Here is a 22,918-nt window from a genome sequence, read left to right on the forward strand (position 1 = left end):
ATTTCCTTAATCCAGCCCCCTTGCTCCTCCTGTGGCTGCCTCTGTCCAATCAGCCTGGTTGAAATTCCTATTGGCTGTTTGCTAGAACCAATCACAAAAGATACACCCATTTCCTTCTGCCCTTTTATGGGAATCAAAAAGCTATATATTCTTCTATCTATAAATGACAAATAAGTAGTAATATATCTTACATGTGTCTCAACAAGGAATCTTAATTACCAGCTCACCTCTTGCCCTCCTTGCCCTATTGCCTTCCAAAACAGATGATTAATCTTGAATTTTTATCTTAAACATATGTCAAGGATTTTGAGTTCACATCAACATTGAGAGATCTCCTTCATCTGAAGGTTTCTAAACAAAAGGCCTGACAACCATATATCAGGAGTGCTCGATGGCGTCTCCTGTCTGGCAAGGGGGGGCTGGTGGCTGATGGCCCCTGTGATCTCTTCCAACTATATGAAATAAGAATCTAGCATTTCTTAAATCCTTTGCATAATTATATTTAAGCTAATATATTTAATACATAAATAACCTTTTAAAAGGAAAAGAAATCTTAAAAGGATCTTAGTTTAAGAAAGAAACAGCTTTAGAAAAGGCTTCCCAAAAATGCTCTCTTTCTTTCTGCCAGCTCTTCTTCTCTTGTTTCTCAGCCTCAAAAATAGAAAGAAGGAAAACCTATTTTCTCCAGCCAAGCCAGTTGTCTTTTTCACTGCTCTTGACCTTTTTAACCTTAGGAAGAAGATATGGCTCATTTTACTATTTATCCACCCTTAATTTGTAGGGTCAGTGTAACCTTGGCTGTCAGCCTGTAATTCCCTTTTTACGACTTTGAGAATTGTTTTCTGCTATAAATCAGGGGGGGCCCTTGTCTAGGAGAAAAACATTCTGCCAAGGTTCTTAGGCAGCTGGTCTTCTAAGACTGGTCTTTTAAGATACAGGCCCTGATTAAACATATAAGCTTTAATAAAAATGCAGGCTTATGATTAGATGCCTCAAGGGGAAATAGGAAGCCTTGAACATATATTTTTAGATGTCCTTTTAATGTTGAGATTCGTAGAGATACCACTGATCCTTCGCTGAAGAGGCTCGCCGATCTTTCAGACAAGTCTAAACTTAATTTTCTCCTCTTAGGCAAAGATCATAAGATGACCTGGCTGGTAGCCAGATTCTGCGCCCAGATTTGTAGGCACAGGTCATCCTCTAGAATAAAATAGCTTGCTAGGGAAATGCTGAAGTCACCCTTTGGGGCGCCCCAGGGTCAATTTCTTAAGGTAGCCCAAATCTCAGTTGTACGGGTGTATGTATATATCTCAATTTTAACCCATGAGCTATTGCTGCAATCTGCTCCGATTGTATGTTTTATCTTTATGAACACTGTTTTTATTGTGTTATGTTATGTGAGCTGGTCTTTGACTGTAATCCCTGGTCCTGAATGGGGTAACTGTGCCCCTGAAGAACCAGGTGTGCAGCCTGGGAGTCATTTTGGACTCACAGCTGTCCATGGAGGCGCAGGTTAATTCTGTGTCCAGGGCAGCTGTCTACCAGCTCCATCTGGTACGCAGGATGAGACCCTACCTGCCTGCAGACTGTCTTGCCAGAGTGGTGCATGCTCTGGTTATCTCCTGCTTGGACTACTGCAATGCTTTCTATGTGGGGCTACCTTTGAAGGTGACCCAGAAACTGCAATTAATCCAGAATGCGGCAACTAGACTGGTGACTGGGAGTAGCTTCCAGGACCACATAACACCGGTCCTGAGAAATCTGCATTGGCTCTCAGTACATTTCTGAGCACAGTTCAAAGTGTTGGTGCTGACCTTTAAAGCCCTAAACGGCCTCGGTCCAGTATACCTGAAGGAGCATCTCCACCCCCGTCATTCAGCCTGGACACTGAGATCCAGCACCGAGGGCCTTCTGGGGGTTCCCTCTTGCGAGAAGCCAAGTTGCAGGGAACCAGGCAGAGGGTCTTCTGGGTAGTGGCACCCACCCTGTGGAACACCCTCCCTTCAGATGTGAAGGAAATAAGCAGCTATCTTATCTTTAAAAGACATCTGAAGGCAGCCCTGTTTAGGGAAGTTTTTAATATTTAATGCTGTATTCTTTTTAACACTTGATTGGGAGCTGCCCAGAGTGGCTGGGGAATCTCAGCCAGATGGGCGGGGTATAAATAAATTATTATTATTATTATTATTATTATTATTATGATGCATAAATTATTATTACTGGAAATAAGCTTTTATGTTTTGGAGGTGAGGGCGAGAAGCTTCTAGCCATCCTATGTGAGAAGCAAAGATGCTGAGCCTGTTTGGATGCCAGACCTGACTGGCCCACATGGAGCTTTGATTGAACACCAGGAATCACTCGGCGATAGGCCTGACAGAAGCATTAATCCACATCATCCTCTAACCAGTCTGGATTACTCAACCTCCCAAATTCTCCCAAGCAGTAGACCTGCTAATCGATAGTATTTGCAGTGTATCTGAAATGCCTTGGGGGAAGAGAGAGGGAGAAGATTTTTCTTATAATCTTCAGTCGCTCCCCCTGCCAGCTGCTCCACCTCATTGCCTCTCCATCGCTGCTGATAGCCCAGCAGGGAGACGGTTCTCCCGGCCATCCAAGGCTGCTTGCTCCCTCGCCTATCTGTCACCAGGCCCACAAGCTGAAGAACGGCCTCATTAAAATGAAGAAGCATTTGGGGCGAGCTCCAAAAGGTGCTCTCTGGAGCGGAGGCGCATTGAGTCATCCTCTGCAACGAGGCGCATGAAAAGTGTGGGGGCACCTCTAAAATTTGTTTGCTACCTGCACAAACTGAAAAGGTCATCTAATTAAGTGGAAAGCTCTAAACCGCTTCAGCCCAGTAGACCTGAAGGAGCGTCTCCACCTCCATCATGCTGCCAGGACACTGAGGTCCAGCTCCGAGGGCTTTCTGGTGGTTCCCTCCATGCAAGAAGTGGGGTTACAGGGAACCAGGCAGAGGGCCTTCTCGGTGGTGGCGCCCTCCCTGTGGAAGGCCCTCCCATCAGATGTCTAGGAAATAAGCAACTATCTGATTTTTAGAAGACATCTGAAGGCAGCCCTGTTTAGGGAAGTTTTTAATGTTTGATGTTTCATTGTGCTTTTAATATGCTGCTGGAAGCTGCCCAGAGTGGCTGGGAAAACCCAGCCAGATGGGGAGGATATAAACAACAACAACAACAATTTTGAACAGGAATCTTTACCAGTGATTCCTTCATTGCAGGGCTGGACTAGATGACTCTACAGTTCTACGGTTCTATGTCTCTGGGCGAAGCATTAATGCACACCAGCCTATAACATGCAACCAATTTAGATTACTCAAACTACCAAGTTAAGAATATAAGAATATGATGGCCACTACGTTAGATGGCTTTAAAAGGGAACTTGGACAGTTCAGTCCTATAGAAATGGCCTGTGGCCCCCATCCCTCTGCCCAACTTACACTGCAGCGTGGCTGCAAAGGCGAAGGAGAAAATGAATAGAAAACTCTGATTACGTATTGAAAATGGCTATGGAAATAACAGGCAACAATGATCACCTCCGGGAATCCCCCAAGCAGGGCAGGAGGTCAGCAGTCTCCCCCCTCCTCCACTACTGGTTCCGAGCAGCCGGCTCTCAAGGGTAGACTGCTCCTGCAGGTGGAGGTTCATCTACAAAGCTCTTGGAACAAGTCAGTGTGGTGTAGTGGTTAGGGTGTTCTGACTAGGAACTGGGAGAGAGCAGAGTTGCAATCCTGTTTGGCCATGAAGCTCTCACTGGGTGACCTTGTGTGGGGTGTTGTTGTTGTTATTGTTGTTGAATTTACAGTGGTACCTCAGGTTACATACGCTTCAGGTTACTTACGATTCAGGTTACAGACTCCGCTAACCCAGAAATAGTGCTTCAGGTTAAGAACATTGCTTCAGGTTGAGAACAGAAATCGTGCTCCGGCAGCGCGGTGGCAGCAAGAGGCCCCATTAGCTAAAGTGGTGCCTCAGGTTAAGAACAGTTTCAGGTTAAGCACGGACCTCCGGAACGAATTAAGTACTTAACCCGAGGTACCACTGTATATACCGCCCTATCCCCAGAGGTCTCAGGGCAGTTCACAGAGAAATTCGAAATATAAAACCACAATATATATATATATTTTAAAAACCTCAATAATCCCCCCAAACCCCCACATTTTAAAAGGGCATAGGATGTCAATCAAATCCAATAAATCAAAGGTGCGGGTGTAAGTCACTGCCTCTCAGGGTTGTTGTGAGAATTAAATGAGGAGGGCGGGGAATATGTCTACCGCCTTGAGCGAAAGGTGGGATTTAAATGCAATGAAATATATAAGAAACTTAAGCCCTGCTTGGGGGATCCCTCGAAGCATTGCTGCGAAACCAGGGTGGACCTGATCATTCGGCAGGGCTCCATAAGAGCAAGTCATCCCCACCGACCCTACAGAAATGAAGCCGGCAGCGGCGGATCCCCTGTGCTTTGAGGGTGGGGGGGAACCCCGATACGGCAAGCAAGGCTCAGCCTCAGAATTTGGGGACCCTCCTCCCTCCGACGCGCCAGCTAGTTGTGTGTGCTGCAGCCTGAAGGAGCTGGCCTGTAATATATGCACCCCATTCCCGAAATCTCCAGAGCATCAGAAGCAGCAGCTGGACCAGACAACCCCCCCCCCTCTCCCCCCTTCTTCCTAGGGTGCAGCAGCTAAGCGGTTAACCGCAGCCAGCTGTAGCTCCAGCCGCCGCTGGATGAAGGCAGCGTGGAGAAGATGCTCCTCCGTTATCCCTGAGCCATCCGCCAAGTTGCGCGCGGCTGGAGAGGCTGCGAAGGAGCGCGGCTGCTGCTGCTGCTGCAGTAGCAAAGGATGGAGGAGGGAGGAGGGGGTGGCGGCGGGGGGGCCCAGGGCAGAGGAGAGCTTTGCCGGTGAGCCAGGATACCAGCCGGAGGGCTGTGCCCAGAGAGAGAGAGAGAAAGCCAAGCGGTACTTTTCTGCGACAGCTCCTGAATAATTGAGGCAAGCGAGCGGCTTGCAGCGCTTTGCGAGGCAGCTGAACCGTCACACGGCTCCGGGTCGCCTCTCCTCCTGGTCCAGGGAGGGAGGAGACGCCGACGGCGGAGGAGATGCGCCCTGACTGGCCCGGCAGAGACCAGCAGAGGATGGCAGAGCTCTGAGCCCCTAGGATCAAGACCACCGCCGCCACTGTCCAACCCTGCCAGTCTGTCGTAGCTACTGGGCTGCCTCAGCATCCCCACCGGCAACATGGCTTTAGTGGTGCACCTGAAGACCGTCACTGACCTGCGGGGCAAAGGAGACAGGATTGCCAAAGTCGCTTTCAGAGGTATGTCCGCATGTGGGGACGGCGGCTGGGCTGCAGGCACAGGGTCGGGGGTTCTCTAATGGCAGCAAAAAGTTCTCCGCAGGGGAGTCGCTTTGGGGCTGCAGGCGCAAGGACAGGGCCCAGGTGAGAGGGGCTCGCTCACCTGTCTGCCACCGGGGCAGCTCTAACCTGAGAAACTGGGGGGCTCCTGCCATCATTTTGCGCATGCCAAAGTTGGCTGGAGTTGATTTTCTTTTTTCAAAAGGGGAGGATTCTGGTGGCTCCAGTTAGTCAGGGGGTTGGACTCGATGGCCCTTGTGGTCTGATTCTAGTCTTGGCTGTGTGGCCACATCCTCCCAAAGAATCAAAGAATTGCACAGTTGGCAGGGACCCTGGGAGTCATCTAGTCCAACCCCTTGCGAAGCAGGAATTTGTTTGCCCAACGTGGGGTTTGAACCCCCGACCCTAAGTCTCATCCTCTACCGACTGAGCTATCTCATGGTTGTCATGTTGCCCAAATTGAGACAGATGGAGGAGGGAAGACTTGTTCCAGATTCTTGCAAAAGCTCTTATTTATTACGTATCCATTCTGTTGCTACTGCACCTTTTCTTCCATGGAGCTCGAGGGGGCTTGCATTCCTCATTTAATCTCCACAACATCCCTGTGAGGTAGGTTAGGCTGAGAGTGAGTGGCCGGCTCAAGGTGATACTCAGTAAGCTGCTCTATGAGCCAAGCAGAGATTCGAACCCACTTCTCCTCCAGTCCGACACCCTCACCACTTACACTGGCTATTCCCATATGGAGGAAGTCGCAGTTGCTGAAAGAGCCAGCTCGGTCCTTGCGGAGCAGACAGTTCAGGGTCGCATCCTGTACCACAACCGGGGTGCGGGAGAAGACGGCACAGGAGTGCCCTGCCCCCCTGCCTGGCTTCACATTTTTCTGCCGAAACTCCTTTCACGAAGAAAGAAGCAAGCAAGGAACAGAGGAAGGAAGCGATTTGATACTGAGTCAGACCTTCGCTCTGTCGCCTTTTCTGCACAGCCTGGCAGCAGTGAAAGTCTCCAAGGTTTCAAGTTGGGATCTTTCCCCAGCCCTAACCCATGGGTAGGCAAACTAAGGCCCGAGGGCCGGATCTGGCCCAACTGCCTTCTCAATCCGGCCCACGGACGGTCCGGGAATCAGCATGTTTTCACATGAGTAGAATGCGTCCTTTTATTTAAAATGCATCTCTGAGTTATTTGTGGGGCATAGGAATCCATTCATATATTTTTTCCCAAAATATAGACGTGCACCCCACAAGGTCTGAGGGACAGTGGACCAGCCCCCTGCTGAAAAAGTTTGCTGCCCTAACCAGTGATGCCACTGAGGACTGAATCTTTGTGCATTCAGAGCTGCTGCTCCAACCACTGAGCTTACGCCCCTTCCCCTAGTAGCCTCCAGAATCTGGCCTTTTCCCGACAGTCTCTCCAGTCCTAGTGGAACTCCTCCGATCACCTCCTCCCTCATTTCTGCAGTCATTAAGCAATGCCGTTTGTTCCAGCTGGCCTCTTGGACCCAGCGAAGAGTCAGCATGGTGTAGTGGTTAGAGCGCTGGACTAGGGCCTGGGAGACCTGGGTTCAAACCCCCACTCAGTCTTGAAGCTCACAGGATGACAGTCACAGCCTCTTACCCTACCTTGCAGGGTCGTTGTACAGATTAACTGAGGAGAGGTGTGAACCGAGGACTCTTTGGAGAGGAGATCAGTTGTGGGAGATCAATGCAATAAAACCAGTGTTTTGTGTTGATCGTGGTGCTGCTTTTTGTATTTTTGCAGGGGTTTTACTGTTGTTTTCAATGCTATCTTAATTGGTGTATGGGTAGGACCTTAAAAATGTTTTAAGTAAGCAAACAAATAAATAGCAGAGCCCAGGCTGGTGAGACACAATTTAAGAAGGATGTTGACAAGTTGGAAGTTGTGCAGAGGAGGGCAACCAAGGTGATCAAGGGTCTGGAAACTAAGCCCTGTGAGATGCAGTTGAAGGAGCTGGGTATATTTAGCCTGGAAAAGAGGAGACTGAGTGGATATAGGAGAGCCATCTTCAAATATCTCAAGGGCTATCGCATGGAAGATGGAGCAAGCTTGCTTTCTCCTGCTCTGGGGGGTAGGACTCGAACTCATGGCTTCATGTTACAAGGAAGGAGATTCCGACGAAACATATAATAATAATAATAATAATAATAATAATAATAATAATAATTTATTTGTACCCCGCCCATCTGGCTGGGTTTCCCCAGCCACTCTGGGCGGCTTCCAACAAAGATAAAAAATACACTAAAATGTCACATATTAAAAACTTCCCTGAACAGGGCTGGGGGACTTTCTGACAGTACAGGGGTGGGGGACTTTCTGACAGTAAGAGCTGTAAGACAGTGGAACGGACTCCCTTGGGAGCTTGTGGACTCCCGTTCGCTGGAGGTTTTTCGGCAGAGGTTGGGTGGTCATCTGTTTTGGATGCTTTAGTTGAGATCCCAGAGATTGTAGGGGGTTGGGCTAGATGTCCTTCAGGGTCCCTTCCAGCTCCGAGAGTCTATTATTCTTTGCTTCTCTGCTTTTATGAGGCATCCCTGCTCCCCAGTGCTGAAATCTAGACTCTAAGAGAACTAGGAGGAAAAGGCACCTTGGCCCTTTTTCCCAACTCCAGCCCAAAGTCCAGCCTTACCTGGGGAGGTGCAATGCACAGAACCTCGGACTCTCTGCAGGCACAGCCTCCGCTCTGCCCCTTTCTTGTGACATCTCCTCTAACACAACCTTTGTGCATGAATGTGTGTAGATTTCATCACGCAGCTATTGCCTCCGACGGCATGCACACATGTTCCAAACACATCGCCTACTCTAGCAGGATGCTCCAGGCATCCACTGCATGGAGCGATAATTTGAGCTTTTAATTCTGCAGCCATTGCATCGGCAATCCGCACCTGTGAGGTAGGCCAGCAGTCTTGTGACGCCCGCCCTGTGGAATGCCCTCCCATCAGATGTCAAGGAAAAAAACAGCTATCTGACGTTTAGATGACATCTGAAGGCAGCCCTGTTTAGGAAAGCTTTTAATGTTTGATTGTGTTTTTAATCTTTTGTTAGAAGCCACCCAGAGTGGCTGGGGAAACTGAGCCAGATAGGCAGGGTATTATTATTATTATTATTATTATTATTATTATTATTAACAACAACAACAACAACAACAACAACAACAACAACAACAACAACAACAACAGCAACCTCATACTGTGGGAATGGTACTGAGGGCAAGCAAGACTGACTTTGCAGCTGGTGGAGTGAGATTCGGACCTGGCACTTAGCAGCTCATGCTGAGCTCCAGTATCAGCTTTCACACCCCCATCAGCACCAAATACATTGAGCTGGTGTGCTGTTTTGCAGCATAAGAAGAAATTTGAAAGTAATTCCCACCTCTCGAAACCCAGCAAGAGAAGTGGGCAAGGCTTGCCTCTCAGAACACTGGTTTCCCCTTCCATGTCCACTCTAGGAATGTTGTAAAGGCAAAGGGACCCCTGACCATTAGGTCCAGTCGTGGCCGACTCTGGGGTTGTGGTGCTCATCTCACTTTACTGGCCGAGGGAGCTGGAGTACAGCTTCTGGGTCATGTGGTCAGCATGACTAAGCCGTTTCTGGTGAACCAGAGCAGCGCACGGAAACACCGTTTACCTTCCCGCCGGAGTGGTTCCTATTTATCTACTTGCACTTTGACATGCTTTTGAACTGCTAGGTTGGCAGGAGCAGGGACCAAACAACGGGAGCTCATCCTGTCAAGCGGATTCGAATCGCCTACCTTCTGATCGGCAAGTCCTAGGCTCTGTGGTTTAACCCACAGCGCCACCCGCGTCCCATTAAGGGAATGGGAAGGGCTAAAATCCCCAGTTACCTGGTAGCTCTCTAACCACTACACAAGCCTACCTCTTGCGTGCCCAAGGGCTTGCAGGGAACACAGAAAGTAGATTTGCACACCCATTCCACGGTCAATTCCCAGTATCTGCAAGTAGGGCTGCAAGAGAGCCCAGCTTGAAACCCTATCAGTCAGGACAGGAGGGATTGACCTAGATGAGCGCCCTGGTCTGGCTTTGTGCAAGGCAGCTTTCGGCATTCCCAGGTTTCAGGGAGTTGCATATGGTTAGCCTGGAGAAGAGAAGTCTGAGAGGTGACTTGATAGCCTGTGGTTTAGGGACTGTTTTGCTCTGACTGTGTATGAGCCATGCAGGGATTACAGGGTACCAAATCAATCAATCAATCAATCAATCAATCAATCAACCAACCAACCAACCAACCAACCAACCAACCAACCAATCCCCTGGGGAAACGTGCCTAGGGCTGCAGCCTAGAATGCGCTGCTTGTGACTCTGAACAGGGCATAGAAAGTGGAAGAGAGGCATATTCTGAAGTGCATTTTCACTCCAGCTAAGGTTACCAGATTTTTTTCAATGAATCCAGGGACACTTTTCAACTTCAGTGGATTTTGTTGTTTAGTCGTTTAGTCGTGTCCGCCTCTTCATGACCCCCTGGACCAGAGCACCGCAGGCGCTCCTGTCTTCCACTGCCTCCCGCAGTTTGGTCAAACTCATGCTGGTAGCTTCAAGAACACTGTCCCACCATCTCGTCCTCCATCATCCCCTTCTCCTTGTGCCCTCCATCTTTCCCAACATCAGGGTCTTTTCCAGGGAGTCTTCTCTTCTCATGAGGTGGCCAAAGACCTGAGTGAGCACTCAGGGCTGATTTCCTTCAGAATGGAGAGGTGTGATCTTCTTGCAGTCCATGGGACTCTCAAGAGTCTCCTCCAGCACCAGAATTCAAAAGCATCCATTCTTCGGCGATCAGCCTTCTTTATGGTCCAGCTCTCAATTCCATACATCACTACTGGGAAAACCATAGCTTTAACTATAGGGACCTTTGTCGGCAAGGTGATGTCTCTGCTTTTTAAGATGCTGTCTAGGTTTGTCAAAACTCCATGGACAAAGACAACAGTGTGGGATTTAGGCCCCAAAAATAAATAAAGGGGGGGGGGAATATGCGCAGTGTGCATATTAATTCGTTCATATTTTTTTTCAAACTATAGTCTGGCCCCCAACAGTGCTTGAGGGAGAGTGAACTGGTGCCCTGCTTAAGAAGTTTGAGGACCCCTGTTCTTAATGCTTTTTAAAATTTTATTTTAAAGTTACAATCCCTTTTTTATTTCCTGTCCTGGGCTCCTCTGGGAGGAAGTGACACTGATTCAAGCCCCACACTGACCACTTCATCTCCACATCACAACCCTTATATTAAAAAAAAGACCAGCAAGTCTGCTTTGCAAGTGTGCCAAAAGCCCTTTAGTTCTGCATCCTGAATTGGCTGGCATGTGACTGAATCCGACCCGGAAATAATGAAAAATCTAGGAGCTCTCTCCCTGCGTGCCTCTGTTTTGCACATAATGAAATGAAATCACGTATAACCAGCAGGGCTGTTAAAGAACTCTGATTAAAAGGAGACAGCAGAGTAATTTCAGAAGAAGTTAAATAACGTCGTACAAGAAAGCTGCAGAGATAAGAGTGAAATTCAATTTATGTGACTTTGACTGGCGCTTCAAACATGCTTCTCATCTCAGCCTCTGTGCAGCGGCTGTAAATTTAGCGGTTCTGAGCAGGAAAACCTTCTCTTGAGCAGACAGAATAATACAATCATAGGGTTGTAGAACTGGAAGGGATCCCAGGGGTCATCTTGTCCACCCCCTGTAATGCAGGAATCAAAATGGAAGAGATCCTGGCAAGTGGCCATCCAACCTCGGCTTAAAAACGTCCAAGGAAGGAGAGTCCATCACCTCCCGAGGGAGTTCCTTCCACTGCCAAACAACTCCTACTGTCAGAAAGTTCTTCTTTATGTTTAATTGGAATCTCTTTTCTTGTAACTTGAAGCCATTGGTTTGAGTCTTTGGTTGAGGTCCTACCCTCCAGAGCATGAGAAAACAAGCTTGCTCCAATAATAATAATAATAATAATAATAATAATTTATTATTTATACCCCGCCCACCTGGCTGGGTTTCCCCAGCCACTCTGGGCAGCTTACAACAAAGTATTAAAATACAGTGGTCTGTTAAACATTAAAAGCTTCCCTAAAGAGGGCTGCCTTCAGATGTCTTCTAAAAGTCAGATAGTTGTTCTTCTCTTTGACATCTGGTGGGAGGGAGTTCCACAGGGTGGGTGCCTTCTGCCTGGTTTCCTGTAACTTGGCTTCTCATAGAGAGGGAACCGCCAGAAGGCCCTCGGCACTGGACCTCAGTGTCCAGGTAGAATGATGGAGGTGGAGATGCTCCTTCAGGTGTACTGGACTGAGGCCAGTTAGGGCTTTAAAGGTCAGCACCAACACTTTGAATTGTGCTCAGAAACATACTGGGAGCCAATGTAGGTCTTTCAAGACCGGTGTTATATGGTCTCTGCAGCCGCTCCCAGTCACCAGTCTAGCTGCCGCATTCTGGATTAGTTGCAGTTTCTGGGTCACCTTCAAAGGTAGCCCCACATAGAGCACATTGCAATAGTCCAAGCGAGAGATAACTAGAGCATGCACCACTGTGGCAAGACAGTCCATGGGCAGGAAGGGTCTCATCCTGTGTACCAGATGGAGCTGGTAGACAGCTGCCCTGGACACAGAATTACGGTAACCGGCGCCTCCATGGACAGCTGTGAGTCCAGAATGACTTCCAGGCTGCGCACCTGGTCCTTCAGGGGCACAGTTACCCCATTCAGGACCAGGGAATCCCCCACACCTGCCCGCCCCATGTCCCCCAAAACCAGTACTTCTGTCTTGTCAGGATTCAATCTCAATTTGTTAGCTGCCATCCATCCTCCATCCGCCTCCAGACACTCACAGAGGACCTTCACTGCCTTCGCTGGTTTTGATTTGAAAGAGAGGTAGAGCTGGGTATCATCCGCATATTGATGAACATGTGACAGCCCTTGAGATATTTGAAGGTGGCTCTCATATCACCTCTCAGTCTCCTCTTTTCCAGGCTAAACATGCCCAACTCCTTCAACTGTTCCTCATAAGGCTTGGTTTCCAGTCCCTGGATCATCTTGGTTGCCCTCCTCTGTGCATCTTCCAGCTTGTCCACATTCTTCCAAAATTGTAGTACCCAGAACTGGATACAGTATTCCATACCATAAGACTTAGGAATATCTGTGAACAGATTCAACCCCCCCCCCCAAAAAAAAAATCCCTTCCTTGATTCAACATACATGCTATGCTATAATTCATACTGGCATAGATCTCCTGTTCTTTGACTGTCCCAAATGCGTAAGCTCTTCTTCCACGGTAATTACATAGTAAGAGCAAAGGATGGCATGGCCAAATTACATGCAATAGGTTCATGCTCATGTTCATTCAGGACTATAGTTGACCCAGTTATCCTTTGTGCTGTTGCATCAATACTGCGCCTATGTACCCAACTTACATTTTTTCATAAATATTTATTGAGCTTGAGATTAATGATTTCAAACACTATAACATTGAGAATGATTTCTTGGAGGCGGAGTGGTAAGCCAATTTGCCTATGAAATCCCCTTATCTCATAAATGCCAACTTGACCACTTCGATGGGCAGAACTGGCACTGTTTACAGGTGCTGCAGAAATACCTATTCCACATTTGTGAGGACTCAATCTTCTAGGGTAGCAGCACCTGGCCTGCGGAACTCCCTGCCTATTGATGTCAGGCAGGCAAGCGCCTTCCCTGTGGTTTTATTTTTTTGGCTCCTCCTAAAAATATCCTTAGGGACGTGGGTGGTGCTGTGGGTTAAACCACAGAGCCTAGGACTTGCCGATCAGAAGGTCGGCGGTTCGAATCTCCGTTGACGGGGCGAGCTCCCATTGCTCGGTCCCTGCTCCTGCCGACCTAGCAGTTCGAAAGCATGTCAAAGTGCAAGTAGATAAATAGGTACTGCTCCGGCGGGAAGGTAAACGGCGTTTCCGTGCGCTGCTCTGGTTCGCCAGAAGCAGCTTGGTCATGCTGGCCACATGACCCGGAAGCTGTACGCCGGTTCCCTCAGCCAATAAAGCGAGATGAGCGCCGCAACACCAGACTCGTCTACGACTGGACCTAACGGTCAGGGGTCCCTTTACCTTTACCTTTAAAAACATCCTTAGAAACACTAAACATTTGGGTAAGATGTTGATTGCTCTGCTTGCAAGTCGCTTAACCCCACCAGGGTTCCCAGAAACTGACGGCTTATTGGTCTCCTGATGCAGAAACAGGTTTTTTTGCAGAGCACCAGAGGTTAATCTCCTGATCAATAGCTAAGATTTATGTTTGACCACCATCTATCTCCATGTAACTATTTCCGTCAGCAGCTTGCCAACAAAAGTCACTCAATCCACCATGTTCTCCCCCTGGAAGTTATTATTACGATCTTTTAAATGATTCCCCTGATTATGTCTTTAGCTTTTCCTGTTTTATCTGTAAGTTGCCTTGAGTCCCTATCTTGGGTGAGAGGTGGGGTATAAATGAATGAATGAATTTACTGAAGAGAGATAGATAATTGATTACGGTCGGAGACCAGCTTATAAAACACACTTTGGGGGTACATTCCCAGAAAGAAAACAAATAGTTAAAACAATGTACAACAATAAATTTAAATTTTATAAATGCAATAAGCATGTTGTTTAGTCGTTTAGTTGTGTCCGCCTCTTCGTGACCCCCTGGACCAGAGCACGCCAGGCACTCCTGTCTTCCACTGCCTCCCTCATGCTGGTAGCTTCAAGAACACTGTCCCACCATCTCGTCCTCTGTCGTCCCCTTCTCTTTGTGCCCTCAATCTTTCCCAGCATCAGGGTCTTTCCCAGGGAGTCTTCTCTTCTCATGAGGTGGCAAAGTCTTGGAGCCTCAGCTTCAGGATCTGTCCTTCCAGTGAGCACTCAGGGCTGATTTCCTTCAGAATGGAGAGGTTGGATCTTCTTGCAGTCCATGGGACTCTCAAGAGTCTCCTCCAGCACCAGAATTCAAAAGCATCAATTCTTCGGCGATCAGCCATCTTTACGGTCCTATATGCGATAAGCATATAGACTCTTAAAACTTTAAGCTAAGCTACTGCATAGATATGTCGCAGAGTCACCCATGGAACTGAGTTTGGGGATTTTCTTCACGAACTAGTTTGAGTCGGGGGATGGTCTGCGCCTACAGAGAATTTACTGAACATCTTAATGACAATTCAACTCAAATCATTGAATGGTTCAAGAATAATTCATGGAAAGGGGAGGCAGGTAGGAAGGGAGGGGGCTCTCTGCTGCAGCTGTGTCCATGCACGATCTGGCTAGCTGGATGCCCGGGGGACAGGGACGGACAGACAGACACAATCCGCTGAATTTACAACCAACCCTTGCTCAAGCTGCTCCCTGCCAAGGTTTTCAGCCGAGAAGTGAAGCCTGCAGGCCAGCTGAGCTGAGCGCCTTGCTGTGAAATCCACCTGCAAAAAAACACAGAGAGGTATCTGCTTGCCTGGAGCTACAGATTTTGTTTGCTGCTGACAGAGGAAGTGCTGAGACGCCTCGCACTGTTTCCCTAGAACCGCAGGCTGAAAGATGCCTAGCTGAGCATCTATTCCGCACATCAGCTGTTTGGCAGTGAGTCTGAGCAACCTCAGCAAAGCCCTGCCGTCCCTCCTGCTCGTGAGGAGACCCTCCTTGGGTCACCTTATGAACCGCAAGGACTCTCCAGGGTGTTCCCCACTTCCAGGGGGCAAGAGCTTCTTTTGGAAAAGATCTCTATTCCTATTCTTGGGTGGAGTGGATTAATTTTGATACTATACTACAGGCACGTCCAACTCCCAAGAGACTATGATCTACTCCCAGTATAAAAACACTGGCAGTGATCTACTGGCAGTTGTTGAGCTTTTTTTAGGGGAGGGGGCAGAGTTGTTGAGCTTCTTGTTGTTGGACAACATTGCTGCTATTCTACCTTTGTTCTCAAACTTCACCTGTTCCAGAAGTCCATTCCAAAACCAAGGTGTGCTTTCCCATAGGAAGCAATGCAAAATGGATTAATCCGTTCCAGACTTTTAAAAACAACCCCTAAAACAGCGATTGAACATGAATTTTAAGATCTAACGAGATCTAAAATGAAAGGAGTGAACAGTGTACTACAGTTGCACAATCAATCAATCAGTAGCTGAACTGGGTTCCACATAGTCACAAAAACAAAACAAAAAGAGCCACAAAAACAAAAATGCAAAATAAATAGCAAAAACAGACATACCTCAGTGTAACACTCAAAATAGAAGAAGTGTGGCACTCAGATCAGAAGCATAACACTCAAAATGGAGCACATTAGGCTACCGAAAAAAGTTCGCAAACTGGAACACTTACTTCTGGGTTTGCAGTGTTTGGGTTCTAAGTTGTTTGAATACCAAGGCATTTTAAGAACAAGAGACCACTGTACTATGCATGTTTAAATGTGATACTACAAGCTCCTCCCTCTCACTGAATTTGTGACCGAGCAACGGGAGCTCACCCCGTCGCAGGGATTTGAACCGCCGACCTTCTGATTGGCAAGTCCTAGGCTCTGTGGTTTCACCCACAGCACCACCCGCGTCCCAACCGCTTTTCCTTAGGACGTCCCTATTTTCACTGGAGAAATGTTGGAGGGTATGGGACACTGCTATTTTCATTGGAGGGTAAGAAGTTATGAGACCCCTGAGCCAAGGAGATGATGATGATGATGATGATGATAATAATAACAATAATAATAATAATAATAATAATAATAATAATAATAATAATATATTTATACCCCACCCATCTAGCTGGGTTTCCCCAGCCACTCTGGGCGGCTTCCAACAAGAGATTAAAAATACATTAAAACATCAGTCATTAAAAACTTCCCTGAACAGGGCTGTCTTCAGATGTCTTCTAAATGTCAAAACAAAATAAAAAAATTCCTTCCAGTAGCACCTTAAAGACCAACTAAGTTAGTTCTTGGTATGAGCTTTTGTGTGCATGCACACTTCTTCAGATACACTGAAACAGAAGTCACCAGACCCTTCTATATAGTGAGAAGGTGGAGAGACCTGGTCTGAACAAAGACATTGGATTCTTATCTCATTATACATGACAAAGCCATTTTTCACCTTCTCACCCCTTGCTTTTTCCTGTAAGACCTATTGCAGTCGTCAAGAGTCGTCAACAGGCTCATCACAGCTATCTGCCAATCACCCAATCCCACCACCCTTCTGAGTAATACCCCTCCCCACCTTCTCACTATATAGAAGGGTCTGGTGACTTCTGTTTCAGTGTATCTGAAGAAGTGTGCATGCACACGAAAGCTCATACCAAGAACTAACTTAGTTGGTCTTTAAGGTGCTACTGGAAGGAATTTTTTTTTTTTGTTTTGACTATGGCAGACTAACACGGCTACCTATCTGTTTCTAAATGTCAGGTAGTTGTTTATTTCTTTGACATCTGATGGGAGGGCGTTCCACAGGGCGGGCGTCACAATACTGCTGGCCTACCTTGCAGGGCCCTTGGTGAGGAAAGCTCCTTGACCATGTGTGTGTTGAACCCAGACCCAGATGTGTTTGTCCAACCTCTGGGTTGGACTAGATGACCTTTGGTGTCCTTGCCAACCCTGCAATTCTATGCTTCTGCCTCCCACCCATTTCCTGGCTCTTCTCTCACTCTCTCCGGCTCAGCCAATCCTGACTCTGCTCAATATCCTTCATTCCCCACGAGATCCACCTATTTATAGGTCCTCTCGCTTGCTTCACAGTTTCTCTGGGATTTGTTCACAGACATCTGTGCGTCACAAGCAGGTCTGGGAATTGGGGACTGTCTCCCTGGGGTGCCTCCTCACTCAATCCTTGAGGGTGTCACATTCCTGCCGAGCTTAAAACACCTGCCCTGCACGTGTTTTCTGCAAAGGCTGCGAGGGCCACATGGGAGGGATGCAGGGGCCGGAAGGCAACATCTGGAGGCTACACCACAGCTTTACACAACCCAAATCTATTGCCTTGGCACCACTTGCCATGGGTTGCTTCCCTGACCTACTGGGTCACTCTTTGGGGGGTCTGCCAGAGGGAGAATCATAGAACTAGATTTCTTTCTGCAGGGCCTGTAAGTTCCGCCTGGCCTTTGGCTTGGAATCAACTTGATCCCCTTCCCCTCTTTCTTTTTTCCTTTCTCCTTCTGTGATGGAACTCCTATTTGTGGACTTCCCTGGCTTTTTTCTGGCCCACATAGGACCAGTCTGGATAGTTGGCCTTGGTGAAGATTTGGCGTTTTCATCCCCCTAAAGTTTTTGATTTGAGTTTCTACTGAAATGAGGCTGCATTTTAATGTTGTACTTTAATCTTGTTTTTAAGTTGTATTTTAATCCATTGTTTTTATACCTGGTGTTAGCCGCCCTGAGCCTGGTCTATGCTGGGGAGGGTGGGGTATAAATAAAACATTATTATTATTATTATAGCAGTCAAGTATAACATGACTGTTGGACCACAGAGCCTAGGGCTTGCCGATCAGAAGGTCGGCGGTTCGAATCCCCGCGACGGGGTGAGCTCCCGTTGCTCGGTCCCTGCTCCTGCCAACTTAGCAGTTCGAAAGCATATCAAAGTGCAAGTAGATAAATAGGTACCACTCTGGTGGGAAGGTATTTTCGTGCGCTGCTCTGGCGGGAAGGTATTTTCGTGCGCTGCTCTGGTTCGCCAGAAGCGGCTTAGTTATGCTGGCCATATGACCCGGAAGTTGTACGCCGGCTCCCTTGGCCATTAAAGCGAGATGAGCGCTGCAAGCCCAGAGTCAGCCACGACTGGACCTAACGGTCAGGGGTCCCTTTACCTTTACAACATTCCTAGAGGGGACATGCAAGGGATGCTTTGTACCAGCCAGTAGAAAACTTCCTCTTTTCTTCTGGGTTGGGACAAACGTCCTCTGCATGTGACTAGAGGTGGGCGTGGCCTTACCTGCCCAGGTAACAAAAGGGCAAGGCAGGGAGCACACCTTCTCTTTCTCTCTTCTCCATCTTGCTTTCGACGAGTGAGTGGCAGCAACTGTCTGTCTGCAGTCACTTGGGACTAACACCCATGTGGGGTAGTTCCACGTGTATACAGGTGAAACTCAAAAAATTTGAATATCGTGGGAAAGTTCCTTTCTTTCACTAATTCAACTTCAAAGGTGAACCTAATATATGAGATCGACTCATGATATGCAAAGCGAGATATATCAAGCCTTGATTTGTTCTACAGGTGAATCTCGAAGAATTATAATATCGTGGAAAAGTTCCTTTCTTTCCGTAATCCAACTTGAAAGATGAAACTAATATATGAGATAGACTCATCACACGCAAAGCGAGATATGTCAAGCCTTGATTTGTTATCATTGCGATGATCATGGCGTGCAGCTGATGAAAACCCCAAATTAACAATCTTAGAATATTAGAATATTCAAAGAAATCGGCAAAACAAGGATTGCAAATTGAGCAAGATTTGGCCTCTGAGAAGTAGAAGCAGATCTCGCGTTGCATGTCATGAATCGAAATTTTTTTAAAAAAGAAGACTGTTGTGTCATTATTGTTTTTAAGAGGGAACTAAAGGGGAAATTTTCCAGGAGCAACCCATTCTGGACAAGCCAGACTGGACTGTTTAACTCAAGAGATTCAAATGAATCTACCAACTAGTTTCCTGCCATATACAGGGAATGTGCTTTGCTACTAACCTACTAGTGTGAGTGAGAAAGGACAATATTTAATTAATACCATATTTTTCGCTCTATAGGACACACTTTTCCCCCTTCAAAAATGAAGGGGAAATGTGTGTGCGTCCTATGGAGCGAAGACGCCATAGCCCCGCGACCCTCTCCCAGTTGCAGAGGTGACGTGCGACTATGGCAGCAGCCTCTCTGCTGCGCCTTTCCGCTGCTCCCTGACCTGCTCTTTGGGGCTGGTGGTGGGCTTCCCCCGCCAGCCCCAAAGAGCAGGTCGAAAGGAACCTGAAGCCTGGAGAGTGAGAGGGGTTGGTGCACACCGACCCCTCTCGCTCTCCAGGCTTCCAAGGTAGCCGCCTGAACGGCACCTTGTTTTAGAGCGGGAAAACAAGAGGGGGAAAATTCTCCCCCTCTCTGCGAAGCGCCTCCTGCCGCTTCGCTGAAGGGACACTGGGCAGAGAGGGGGAGAATTTTTTTTCTTGTTCTCCCCCCTCTAAAACAAGGCGCGTCCTATTGTCTGGTGCGTCCTATGGTGCGAAAAATACGGTATATCCTCTCCTACCGTCCACAACATTCCCACACTGGGAGGTGAACCAGGAACCGTCTGCATGTGAAGCTGGCGCTCTGCAACTGAGCCACGGCCACTTTCCATGTCTCTGAACTATCCGTCGCTGGGGAGTAAGGATGGAAGAGCGCTCTTCCTCCAGGTTTTGTTTCTAGACTTCTTAGCGGCTTCTGGTTAGCCGCATCAAGAATCAGGATGTGAAATGAGCTGCTCCTTTGGTCTAGTCCTGCGGGGACCGAGGGCAGAGATCCCACTCTGCCAAGATAGTTCACGGGCGGCAAATCCCAGTGATATCAGCTGATTTCCTGGGGCAATTCATCATATCAGCGGTAAGTAGCTTTTGAATTCTTTCGCCGGCTGGTTGTAATGTGCCAGAACTGCATCTGGAGAAATCATGATGAGCTGAAGATGTACTTGCTAATGCTAAATGACAGGAAGTCTGTTTCTGAGCACAATTCAAAGTGTTGGTGCTGACCTTTAAAGCCTTGGTCCAGTATACCTGAAGGAGTATCTCGACTCCCATCATTCTGCCCAGACACTGAGGTGCAGCGCCGAGGGCCTTCTGGCGGTTCCCTCACTGCGAGAAGCCAAGTTACAGGGAACCAGGCAGAGGGCCTTCTTGGTGGTGGCACCCGCCTTGTGGAATGCCCTCCCAGCAGATGTCAAAGAGATAAACAACTACCAGACTTTTAGAAGACATCTGAAGGCAGCCCTGTTCAGGGAAGCTTTTAATGTTTAGCAGACCATTGTATTTTAATACTTTGTTGGAAGGCGCCCAGAGTGTCTGGGGAGACCCAGCCAGATGGGCGGGGTATAAATAATAAATTCTTATTCTTATACTTTATCTTCATTGCCATGACTTCTGCTCTTGGATTTACTGCGGCCATTTGGAATCCTGGCCCCTATCACTGAAAGCACATGCAGCTTCTCCCTATTTTTCATCACCTGCCAATTGGGGTACTTACTCCAATTAATCATAGAATCACAGAATGAGAGAATCATAGCATGAAGGGACCCCCAAAGGTCATCCAGTCCAACCCCTTGCCATTCAGGTTCTCAACTAGATCAGACATGACGGGTGGTCATCCGACCTCTGCTTAAAAACCTCCAAGGAAGGACGGTCCACAACCTCCCGAGGGAGACCGATCCACTATCCAACAGCTCTTGCTGTCAGAAAGTTTCTATGTATGTTTAGTCAGAAGTTCCTTCCTTGTAACCTGAAGCCATGGGTTCGAGTTTGACCCTCCAGAGCAGGAGAAAAGAATCTTCTTCCATCTTCCATGTGACAGCCCTTGAGATATTTGAAGATAGCTCTCCAGTCTCGTCTCAGTCTCCTTTTTTCCGGGCTAAACATCCCCAACTCCTTCAACCGTTCCTCATAAGGCTTGGCTTCCAGACCCTTGATCATTTTAGTCACCTTCCTCTGCACTGTGGGGTGTGAAACACAGAGCAGTCAAATACAACATTCCTTGTTTTCCTAGAGTGGACAGGCAAGGGGATGTTTGGTCCAGCCAGTCAAAACTTCCTGTTCCTCCTGACTGGAGCATCCTTCCTTTTGCCTGTGATAGAAGGTGGGCGTGACCTAACCTGTCCAGGTAACAAAAGAACGAGTCGCACAGCACCCTCTCTCTTTTTGACTCCCTCCTTCGTTGGACCAGCTTCTAGCTAGGACTGCTCTGCTAGCTCTCAGCTAGCAGAAGCACTGGGATTATCCCCCCATATGGGGTAGATCCACATGTACATATTTGTAACTAAGTCTGCCTTCAGGAATCCAACCGTGAACTGATGTGAGTAAACTTCTTTTATTGACTTTGAATAAGATTGTGGCGTCTTTATTCTTTTAAGAGGAATTAAAGGGAACTTGCCAGGAACGTACAATTAAATCTGAGACAGACTGAATTGTCAAAACAAAATAAAAAAAATCCTTCCAGTAGCACCTTAAAGACCAACTAAGTTAGTTCTTGGTATGAGCTTTCGTGTGCATGCATGTATCTGAAGAAGTGTGCATGCACACGAAAGCTCATACCAAGAACTAACTTAGTTGGTCTTTAAGGTGCTACTGGAAGGAATTTTTTTATTTTGTTTTGACTATGGCAGACCAACACGGCTACCTATCTGAGACTGAATTGTGTAATAGTGACAAGCTCACAAGAGCCTGCAACCAGCTATCTGCTGTGCGTGCAAAAAGGGGAATGTAACTCTGCTAAGTAAAGGAACTTGCTAGTGCGTGTTAGGAAGGATATTAATAAACAATATATCCTCTCCTGCCACCCTGAACATTCCCACACCGACAGGAAGAACCTTCTAAGTCTCCGCCATTCCCGATGCAAATCGGGGGCAGCTCACAGCAATATTAAAAGCAGAAATTGCAAACAGGATTCTCCAGCTGGAGGCAGACACATTTAATAACCTCCAAAGCCTAACGGCTTTGAGAAGAGGGTTGATTTCGATTTGGCGGTAGATGGTCTTAACATTTTAATAACGTTTCTCATCCCCTGCCATGTCGTAAAAGTTGCGTTCAAAGAGGAGTCTCTGCGACGGAGCAATAAAAAGCAAATGCAGATTTATATACCTGCCCAGGATTAACAGCTTCTCTCCTTAGCTTGTCTGATGGGTTTGATTCGTCAGCCGGCTACCTCGATGGTACTCATCCGTCTCTTTGGGTCCCAGGCTTTGATGTATTTATAGCAAACGAGTCTGATCAAATTATTATTATTATTATTTATTATTTATTGAATTTATATACTGCCCTATACCCAGAGGTCTCAGGGCGTTTCACAGAATAAAATTGTTCAAGGATGAGATGTAATGCAAAAAAGTCCTCTTTTTTATGGGATTTCCGTACAGGGATTTATTGATTCACACTATTTCTTTTCCACTTAATATATATATATATAAATCTCTAAGCGGTATACAGAAAATGAAAGCAACAACAGACAACTTAAATCACAACAAACACCACAAGAGCACACTGCTCTCGTTCAAAAATGTCATGTTATTCCATTGCTAATACATGTAAAGCAATATCAGGTCTTTTGCTCTGGGACACAACCTATTTGGCCAAGTGCAATTTCAGAAAAGGTTATGTTCAGTCTGAGACTGATACAGGCTAAAGCAAAACCGCAAAGGTTTATGTGCAGTTGGGTAGGATATGATTCCATGAACCATGGCTCAAAATACAGTACATACATCTATTTGCTAGAAATAGATATATCTCTATGGATGCCAGAGACCACACAGACTTTTGACAATTGCCTCACTCTCTGTTTGTTATCTGCATAGATGAGTCACAATCAGGCCAGATTAATACATTAATAAAAATAAAAAGAGAGGACATTTATAAATATG

General features: G+C 47.2%; 1 protein-coding gene across 1 annotated transcript in view; it reads left to right on the forward strand.

Annotated features, from left to right (window-relative positions):
- Positions 1–4,634: 4,634 nt before the first annotated feature.
- The window catches only part of OTOF (otoferlin), a 226,274-nt gene continuing 207,990 nt past the window's right edge, over positions 4,635–22,918 (forward strand). Inside the window, exon 1 of the mRNA XM_079968476.1 lies at positions 4,635–5,330. Within this exon, the coding sequence (XP_079824602.1) occupies positions 5,252–5,330 (79 nt within the window). The 5' untranslated portion in view covers positions 4,635–5,251. The remainder of the gene's footprint in view (positions 5,331–22,918) is intronic.

This window comes from Podarcis cretensis, assembly GCF_951804945.1.
Source record: "Podarcis cretensis genome assembly, chromosome: 3".
Classification (NCBI taxonomy): domain Eukaryota; kingdom Metazoa; phylum Chordata; class Lepidosauria; order Squamata; family Lacertidae; genus Podarcis; species Podarcis cretensis.